We start from the raw sequence: 10,382 nt of genomic DNA, 5'->3' as shown, positions 1-10,382 counted from the left end.
TTACATTCGTGGCTCTGACTTTGCATGCTGCAGCAAAGTAGAGTTAGATGTAAAAATGCAGCCCTATGAAGGGAGCGTGCAGATAAGGGGAGGGAAGGGAGCCTGATAAGCAAATGAAATAAGGTCACTCTGGGTGAGGTAACTTCAGCGCTGTTCAACGCAGTGCTAGCGTAACACAGTGCTAGCATAACATACTGCTAGCGTAACGCAGTGCTAGTGTAATGCAGAGCTAGCGTAACGAAGTCCTAGCATAACGCAGTACTAGCATAACATAGTGTGGAAGTATGTTTTCTTCATTCTTTTAATGTTTTTACATTTCTTCTTATTAAAGATTGTACTGATCAAGAATATATTTAAATGTATGTGATTATGGGATGATCACTGAAGAACAATAGGTATTCTGTGTTACGTCTAAGAATTTGTAACTAAGGAAAGACAGTGGCCTCCTTGTACACTGCATTCTACCTAGATAATCTTTGAACCCCAGTTGCAGGAGGGAAAATTGTAAACATTTACTTAGTGGAATTTTTTAAGTAACTTCTGTTGGGAAACAGTCTTGTGCAGAAGACCTTTGAGTTGCAAGGGAAGATAAAGGATACTGACCTAGAAAGAACCACTTTGCTATATCTAGTAAATGTATAGATTATATTCTATTAAAATGAATGAATGAAAATCAAAGTAATCACGGCAGCGGTAATGATATAAACATAGTTTGTTAGAACGTGGTGGTGTGTATGAGTCAATATTTCATTTGGATTACAGCATGTAGTGAATGCATGTAAAGGCAGTGCTAGCATAACGCAGCGCTAGCATAACGTAACGCAGTACTAGCATAACGCAGCGCTAGCATAACGTAACGCAGTACTAGCATAACGCAGCGCTAGCATAACGTAACGCAGTACTAGCATAACGCAGCGCTAGCATAACGTAACGCAGTACTAGCATAACGCAGCGCTAGCATAACGTAACACAGTACTAGCATAACGCAGCGCTAGCATAACGTAACGCAGTACTAGCATAACGCAGCGCTAGCATAACGTAACGCAGTACTAGCATAACGCAGCGCTAGCATAACGTAACGCAGTACTAGCATAACGCAGCGCTAGCATAACGTAATGCAATGCAAGTCTAAGGCAGTGCTAGCATAAAGCAGCGCTAGCACAGTGAGCCCCGGGGCCGTACCTTGAAGGAGGGCAGCCTGAGAGCTCCCCTCAGGGAGAACCCCTCCAGGCCGCCACTCTTGGCCCAGTCCACCAGGGAGAGCAGTGGCTCCCGCGGCCGGCCGCTCGGCTTCTCCTTCTCCTCCTTCTTCTCCTCCTCCCGCACGGCGGTCAAGCCCCGCACCGCCGTCTGGAAGGGCTGGCAGAGAGGAGTGCACACTCATAAACCCAGGAAGCTAAGCGCTAACGACGCAACAAACACAAACATGATACATCAAACACTCACGATATAACAAACACAAACATGATACATCAAACACTCACGATATAACAAACACAAACATCAAACACTCACGATATAACAAACACAAACATCAAACACTCACGATATAACAAACACAAACATGATACATCAAACACTCACGATATAACAAACACTTATGATCCAACAAACACTCACGATATAACAAACACAAACATGATACATCAAACACTCACGATATAACAAACACAAACATGATACATCAAACACTCACAATATAACAAACACAAACATGATACATCAAACACTCACGATATAACAAACACTTATGATCCAACAAACACTCACGATATAACAAACACTTATGATCCAACAAACACTCACGATATAACAAACACTTATGATACACAGGGTTCATACACTTTTTCACCAATGATTTTCAATGACTTTTCCATGACTTCTCCACAACCTTTAACTGAATTTCCATGACCAAAACAAATGACTTTATCTCAGCGGGACGATTTAAAATTATTTATTGTAACACTAAGTAAAATTAGGTCTGCATCTGAAACATATGGTGCCTCTCTAAAACAAATAAACAGCAGACAGACACACTTAGATACATTCTTCTACACCAGTGCTACCAAGTAAAAAAAGTTAATTTCGAGCCCTGATATATTATTGAAAAGCTGCACTTCCCTGGCATATTGTTGGCACAGCAGGGCCTATGTTTACTAACTGCTACATTAGCAGAAGCGTGCCTGTAAACAGACTGAGCCGGACCGAACTTCTCACACCACCAAAATACCGCGAAGGTTACGTGCCAATTTACGTTTTATTACTCTACATACTATTTTTATGATTGGATTAATTAGCAGTTGTATTTGATGCAACTTCAGCTATATTTCCATTACTTTTCAAGAAATATTATTTTCCATAACTTTTCCAGGGCCTGGAAATTGCATTTTAAATTTCAATGACTTTTCCAGGTTTTTCATGACCGTACGAACCCTGGATACAACAAACACTTACAGTATATCAAGCACTCATAACACACTTATGATGCAACAAACATTTACGATGCAAGGAACGCTTGTCATTTCTCTTTGTAAGTTGACCCTTCATAAAATATCAACACATATACAACAAATATAATCTTGTCAAATGTAACACCTTGTCCAATGCACAACCATTTAAAATATCACAATGTAAATTACAGACTGTCGGTGTATCTAACAGGAAGTCAGGCAGTAGCACCCTTTCATGCAAGAGCTAATTTCATATCAAACTAAAATGACAACTTTAGGCCTTAGATTCACCTTAATTCTGAGAAGATATTAGTAAAATATTAATATGAACAAATCTCAAACTGAAAATTCAAGATTAAAGTACACCCAACGTCAGTAAATAAGTAGAAAAGTTCAGCTGTCCTTTGCTTTAAGTCTTCCAAGTGACTCTTGCGCCCCCTGGTGTACAGTGTGGTCAATATCACAACATTCCTCCACGAGCGCCAAGCATTGTGTATTCAAAAATAAAGCGTCCATGACAGAGGGGGACTAAAGGTGGAAAATATTAACAACACATCAGTGGAAACCTGAAATTTCAGACACTCAATGAGCAAAACAAATCTTTTCAATGCATCTTTCTGCCACAAGAGGGAGACGGCATCAGTGTAACCCAGTGATGCTTGGCTTATATAAACAGAGGTGGACTACAACATGAAGGCAATTAAGGTTTGTTTAGCCCTGGCAAAAAAAAAAGTAATGCTATTCTCTACGAGTATACGGAGCTCTCAAACTCGGTCCTGGGGATCCTTGTGTGTGCTCGATTTTGAAACTGACAATCAATCCAACTGACAACATTACTGTAAGCCAGGGCTGCCCAACCCTCCTGCAAGAGATGGGCCGTCCTGTAGGTTTTCATTTCAACCCTAATTTGGCACACCTGCCTCTACTAGCAGCTCAAGGCAATATCTTACTGTCAAATGAGACGTGATTTATTGATGTTGGACTGTAGATCTCCAGGAACAGGGTTGGGCAGCCCTGCTCTAGCCGTTGAATATAAGGTGAAGCTTTGTTAGGGCTGGAGCGAAAAACCCACAGGACCGTAGACTTCCAGGAACAGGGTTGGGCAGCCCTGCTCTAGCCGTTGAATGAGATGTGCTTTGTTAGGGTCGGAGCGAAAAACCCACAGGACCGTAGACCTCCAGGAAAAGGGCTGGGCAAGCCCAGTCGTCCGCTCTCTCACACCTGTCAACACAACGGCCCCTTTTCCGCAGGGCGGCAGGAACTCAAAGCGCGCAGAACCGCCAACAACAGGAAGTGAAAAGGTTCCTGGAGCACACCGGTGTTTCCCTTCCCACCGCACCTCAGGAACAGCGAAGATCAGGCAAAGCAGCAGGAGGATATCCAAGATATCCAACTGGTCCATCCGAGCCACTCCGGTTAGCGCAGTCGTTCACCTTCAGTATCACCCCTTTGTTTTTTATTTCATTTAATCTTTTCCTGTTATCGTTTCAGCTGAGCGGTCAATGCCCAGACCAGCTAAACGCGAAACGATCTTTCGGCACAGACCCAAATTCCCACGCCCACTGACCCAGACGCTGACCGTAGCTCGCAAAGTCACAGATTTTATACGAGTTTACAGCTGCGCGTTTAAGTGATTATTTCCCGCAGTTACACATCTGTGGTTGTCACTGACCTAACGAGCCACCTAAACCAATGTGTCGAAGGCATTAGCGTTAGCGAACTGCACAGAGACCTCTGCACAATGTCCGTGTTTATTCTTGGACTAGCCAAAACAGCATCCAACAGATTACAAACTGGCCGTGTCCGAACCAACTCACTTGCTTACTATTGAGTATACAAGCTGTAAGCAACTTGTATTCAGCTTGTATACTCAATAGTAGGCAAGTAAGCCATTTCGGACACACCAAAGTTTTTTTCCTCCATACTAGGCTATCGTTTGATCGTGGTTTAGTAATGTTAGGCACAGATATAGCATAATGCTTGAACGGTTTGTGTGTATTCAGGACACACATCTCGCTTATTTTGAATGAAATGCTATGCTTTGAAGCACCAGAGACAGGAGAGATGAGCCTCTTCAGCTATAACGTTATTTCTTTGCGTACAAAAACGACAGCCTGGTTTTTGTGGCAGCGCTAATGTTATTGGCCGTATCATGACAATAGCTAAAATGCAGAGGCAAGTAAACGCTTACTAAACCGTATGCTCTGTAGTGCTAACGTGGTAAAATTAAGGGTGTTCCTCTCTTTATTACTACTCTTTTATACCGATGTTATTTTACCCAATATGCAATTTAAAGATATTAAAAGATTTGAAGATACGTATTTTGAAGATATTTATTTAACGGTGTACAGTTTTCTTACTTTTTGCTGCTTTTTTTAAGATGCCAGGGAACTGTCTTGCTTAATTAGGAGCAGTCACAGAAAGAATTCCTGAGAGAAATCCAGCACCAGTTACGTTTATACCCTCAAACTCAATTCAGGAGGCACCATTTATAAAAGCGGGAAGAGATTCATTCAAATATCTTTCTCTTTCACTCGTGCGCCTTGTATCGCACGGACGAACGTCTTTCTACAAACGGCTTTTCTCGAACGCGGCTCAGGCGGGAGACAGAACACGGAAAAGCAGAGTAATGCGTAGCACGGAGTAACACAGCTGCACATCCGCACACCGCTCGCTGTTCCTGCACCGCTGCTGCCCGTTTGAGCCACGCCCCCTAACACTAACCCCGCCCCCTAACCCCAACCCCGCCCCCTAATCCTAACCACAATCACCCACCCCAATTTAACCCCGCCCCCTAACCATAACCCCACCCCCTAACCCCAACCCCACCCCCTAATCCTAACCACAATCACCCACCCCAATTTAACCACGCCCCCTAACCATAACACCGCCCCCTAACACTAACCTAACCCCCCCCTAATCTACCCACAATCACCCACCCAACTAACCACGCCCTAACCGAACCCGCCCCTAATCCTAACCACAATCTCCCACCTAACCAACCCGCCCCTAACCGCAACCCGCCCCTAATCCTAACCACAATCTCCACCCTAACCAACCCCGCCCCTAACCATAAACCGCCCCTAACACTAACCCTGCCCCCTAATCCTAACCACAATCCCCACACTCAACCTAACCCCACCCCCTAACCCCGCTCCCTAATCCTAACCACAATCCCCCACCCTAACCTAACCCCGCCTCCTAGCCATAACTCCGCCCCCTAACACCAATCCCTCCACCTCGCCCCTTACCCCCGGCGGCCCGCCTACCTTGGCCTTGCGCTCCTTCCGCTCCCACCACTCGTCGAAGGTGCCGAAGGCGATGTTCTCCACCATCTTGCGGTTGAGGTCCCTCTGCATGATGCTCTTCATCTCCTGGATCAGCGTGGCCAGGACCATCTGGACCGTGGCCTCGTGGGGGTGCTGGGGCAGGCCCGCGCCCCCCGCCTCCCCGAAGCGCGCCCCGTACGCCGTCGCCGCCGCCGCCGCCGCGCCGTCCGGCCCGAAGGGGGGTGGCGGGTGCAGGTAGGACGGGTAGGGGTGCGGCACCATGTGGGGGGGCCAGGGGGAGGGCGGCGGGGGCGGCAGGCCGTGGTGGGGGGGCGGCGGCGGCGGGTGGGGCGGGGGCAGCTGGGGGTTGTGCGGGTCCGGGTAGGCGTAGGGCATGGGCGGGGGCATGTAGCGGTGGTCCTGGTCGTAGCGCACGGCGCCGCCGCCCTCTTGGTCCATGTAGGGGTGGTGCGGCGGCGGCGGCGGCGGGGGCAGCGGGCGCAGGTGGGACAGGGCGTGGGGGTAGGACGGCGGGTACTCGCCGTCGCCGGGGGAGGCGGCCCCGTTGCTGGAGGACATGCGCAGCTGGTGCAGGCGGCTCAGCATCTGCGTCTGCATCTGGAAGGACATGGGGGCCCCTCCCCCGCCGCCGCCGCCGCCGCCGCCGCCGCACTGGCTGGCCAGCTCCACCGAGCCCGCGTAGTCGTACATGTGCAGCGGGACGGGCGGGGGGAACTCCGGGGGCAGCTCCAGGCGGGGCAGGGGCGGGGGGATGCCGGGCGGCGGGGGCGGCGGCGGCTGCAGGGAGAAGCCCGGCGGCGGGGGCGGGGGCAGGTGCGGGGGGAAGGAGGGCATGGGCGGGGGCAGGACGGCGCCGAAGCGCTGCTGGGCGGAGTCCGAGGACGGGGGCGGGGGGGAGGAGGGGAGGAGGACGAGGCGGCGGCGGCGGCGGCGGCCGGGTCGGTCGCCTGGGAGGGCGTGGCCGCCTGGGACTGGGGGGCGAGGGGCGAGGAGGAGGAGGGGGGCGGGGCCGAGGCGCCGGCCGCGAGGGCGTTCCCGTCGTCCTCGTCCGAGATCTCCATGTCCTCCCCGGAGGAGTGTGGGGACTGCTGTGGGGTAGGGGGGAGAGGGGGCGGAGCCTTAGTGTGGTGACGGACAGGACGGCGCAGAGCGCACACACAAACACGCAAAACTGAGCTCCACACACTCTACTGCCACAGCGCCCGCAACAGGTATTCATCTGCCTCTCCCGGTTTCTGATAGGCTTTGGCACGCACGCATCAACCCAGCCGTTGTGTAATTGGCTGATGGCAAAAGGTGGCTCGAGTGGTCGCCTCTAATTGGACCCCAGTCTCACATCACAGGGTCAACCCAGCTCAGCTTGCAGTGCCTCACTGAGCCAGAGGAGGGAGACAAACACACGCGCGCACACACACACACGTTTGTATTGCTATACTTGTGAGGACTTACCATTGACTTACATTCATCCCGTAACCTCTAACCCTAACCCTAAACTTAACCTTAACCCCAACCACTGCATGCCTAACCTTAACCCTAACCTTAATCTAATTGTAACCCTAACCCTAACCCTAAGTGCTAACCCTAAAACAGCCTCTTGAACTTGTGGGGACCAGCAAAAGGTCTCCACCTTGCGTAATTTTCCTCATCTTTCTATCCTTGTGGGGACGTTTGGTTCTCACAAAGATAGTAATACATGCCCACACACACACACACACACACACACACACACACGCACACGCACACGCACACATTTATCCCTTACCTGGCCCTGTCCGTTGTAGGTGGAGGGCGTGTGTGCCCTCTTGCGGGGGTCTGTCGGTCCGGAGTGGGCCGGCTCGGGGCGGCTGAGCGCCGCGGGGGCAGAGTCCGGGGTAGGGGTGCGGGCGGAGGAGGCGGAGGAGGAGGAGGAGGTGGCAGTGGTGGTGGAGGTGGTGGAGGAGGAGGGGGCGGCGGCCGCCAGCGCCGGGCTCCGCCCCTCCGCCCCCTCCCCCTCCTTCCGGCCTTTCCGGCGGCGCCCGTCGCGCTCTCTCTCCCGCTCCCCCTTCCTCCGGGCGCGGCCTCCGTCCTGCTGGGCGGGGCCTGGGCCGGGCCCCGCCCCTCCGTCTCGCCGCCGGTGCCTGTCCCGCTCGGCGGCGGCGGCGGCGTCGTCCTTCTGCTTCTGCTTCCTGCCTTCCGGCGCGGTCGCCGTCGCCGTCGCCGGGGCCCCGCCCCCTCCCGCCGCCGCCGCGGACCCGCCCCCTCCCGCTCGCCCCTCCTCTTCCTCCTCGCCCTTCTTCTCCTCGTCCTCGTCGTCGGAGGCCAGGAAGGAGAACTTGGCCTTCTGCTCCTTCAGCAGCATCTCGATGCGCGAGTCCAGGCTGCTGCTGTGGTAGACGAACGGCAGGCTCTCATTGGTCGAGTCCGGCTCGGGGGAGGAGGAGTTTCGCTGCAGGGGCGGCAGGGACGGGGAGAGGGGCCGGGAGGAGGACGAGGGCGAGGAGGAGGAGGTGATGCAGGGGTTGGGCGGGGAGGAGGAGGCGGCGGGGCCGGCGGCCTGCGGGGGCGGCGGGGAGGGCGGGGTGCTGGGTCTCCTCTTGGGGCGGACCCACTGCTCCTTCTCGGGGCTGTCCTGGCCGTAGTCGGCCGCGCCGTAGGTCTCGGCCACGGCGGCGGCGATGACGGACGCCGGGGGCAGCGGGGGCGGCGGCGGCGGCGGGAGCGGGGCGTGGTGCGGGAGGAGCCTGTAGTCCTTGTCGCTCCCGGCGACCCTCTCCGCCCCGGCCCCGCCCCCCGCGGGCGGACGGAAGACTGGCGGCGGTTCCGGGCGCGAGGGCGGGGCCGGGTCGTGGGGGGGCAGCGGGGGCTGCTCTTTGGACGGGGGGTAAGGGTAGGAGGAGGAGGAGGAGGAGGCGGCGGAGGAAGGGGGCGGGGAGAGGCTGTTGGAGGACACCTGCGCGGCGGAGGAAGAGGCGTGGCCCGCGCCGGAGTTCGGGTGGCTGTTGGGGTACTCGCCGTCGCGGGCGGCCCGGTCGCGGTCCCGATCGCGGTCCCTCTCGCGGTCGCGGTCGTGGCTGGACCGCCGCCTCCCCCCGCTGCCCACGCCGCCACCGCCGCCGCCGCCGCCGTGGTGGTTGTGGGAGTGGTGGTGGTTGCGGTGCCTCTGGTGGGCGTGGTCTCCGCCCCGGGAGGCGGAGCCGCTGCTGCCGCTCCGGCGACTCCGGTCCTCCCGCCGCTCCGAGTGGTGGTGGTGCGAGTGGTACGCCTTGGAGGACGAGGAGGAGGAGGACGAGGAGGAAGAGTTCGTGTCCAGCGGGTAGTGGTGGTAGGAGGACCGCCTGGACCCGATCGCGGAGCCGTAGCGCCCCGCCTCTCGGTCCCGCTCCCTCTCTCTCTCCCGGTCGCGGTCCCGCTCCCTCTCCCGCTCCCTCTCTCTCTCCCGCTCTCTCTCCGAGTGGGCGGGCGGGTCGTACTGGGAGCCGGGCGGCGGCGGGGGGAAGGGCGGGTGGAGCTGCATGTGCGGGCCGCCGCCGCCGCCGCCGCCCCCGGGGTTGGAGAAGGGGGGGTAGGCCGGCGGCTCGTTGGGCCGGTAGGGGCCCGCGGGGGGCGGGGGGTAGGCGGGGCGCCCCCTGTGGTACGGCGGGTGCTCCTGCGGCAGGGCGTGCGCGTCCTCGTGGTACCGGGAGGCCTTGTAGCCTCCCATGGAGGAGGAGGAGGAGGACACGGCCGAGGAAGAGCAGGAGGAAGAGGGGAGCAGGTCCGGAGGCGGGTAGCTGTTCCCGCCGAAGCCCGCGGCGCCGTGTCTGGAAGGGAAGCACACAGGAAGTGCGTCAACGCTCAGCGGCTCCGTGCGGTCCGGATCCCCTCTACACACCTGAGGGGTTTCTCCATTCTGAAAGTGCATAGGTTCCACACTAGAGGAAAGCCTCACATGGGTCTTTTGTTCTTCCCAAAGTATTTTGTTTTTGAAAAGTGCTATACAAATAAAGTTTATTATTATTATTATTATTATTATTATTATTTTGTTCTTCCTAAAGTATTTTGTTTTTGAAAAGTGCTATACAAATAAAGTTTATTATTATTATTATTATTATTATTATTTTGTTCTTCCTAAAGTATTTTGTTTTTGAAAAGTGCTATACAAATAAAGTTCATTATTATTATTATTATTATTATTATTATTTTGTTCTTTCTAAAGTATTCAGGCAATTCTCTTCTTCCAATCAGCAGTGCGAGCGTTTAGCGTGCTGCCGAACAGACAAGAGCTCGATGTGACTATCCACACAGAACGGACAGCGTTAGCCCTCCAGCAAGGCATAAGCCCATATTAAAATTTCATGGTGCCGATCGCTTTATCCAACACTTTCACGCTATGCGATATTACCTTGATAACTATTGAAAAACGCTGAAAGACTTAAAGCAGTATTAAAATATTTCAATTAATTAAAAATGCGAATTTACATCAGTCAGAAAACCTCAGGTTTCTAAAGTTTTATTGTTAAACAAATGTAAAAATTTTGTTAACATTATGGCCAAGTCAATAACTAGTTATAACCAAATAATTGAATCCAGAAGTAAATAAACTTTTTTCCAACAACAGTCTGGCTTTTTGTTTTAAACAAGACAATATTTTTACAGCCTAATCAGAGATAAATGTAAACATTAT

The 10,382-nt window shown here is 53.4% G+C and overlaps 1 protein-coding gene across 1 annotated transcript in view; it reads right to left on the bottom strand.

Moving 5' to 3' along the window:
• setd1a (SET domain containing 1A, histone lysine methyltransferase) overlaps positions 1-10,382 on the bottom strand; it is a 32,031-nt gene that overhangs the window by 14,637 nt on the left and 7,012 nt on the right. Inside the window, 4 exon segments of the mRNA XM_064316572.1 lie at positions 1,183-1,359; positions 5,720-6,828; positions 7,503-7,986; positions 7,989-9,519. Of these exon segments, the coding sequence (XP_064172642.1) occupies positions 1,183-1,359; positions 5,720-6,828; positions 7,503-7,986; positions 7,989-9,519 (3,301 nt within the window).

This window comes from Anguilla rostrata, chromosome 17, assembly GCF_018555375.3.
Source record: "Anguilla rostrata isolate EN2019 chromosome 17, ASM1855537v3, whole genome shotgun sequence".
In the NCBI taxonomy this organism is placed as follows: Eukaryota; Metazoa; Chordata; class Actinopteri; order Anguilliformes; family Anguillidae; genus Anguilla; species Anguilla rostrata.
The sequence above is the reverse complement of the archived record's forward strand: the minus strand, read 5'-3'. Positions and strand labels throughout refer to the sequence as shown.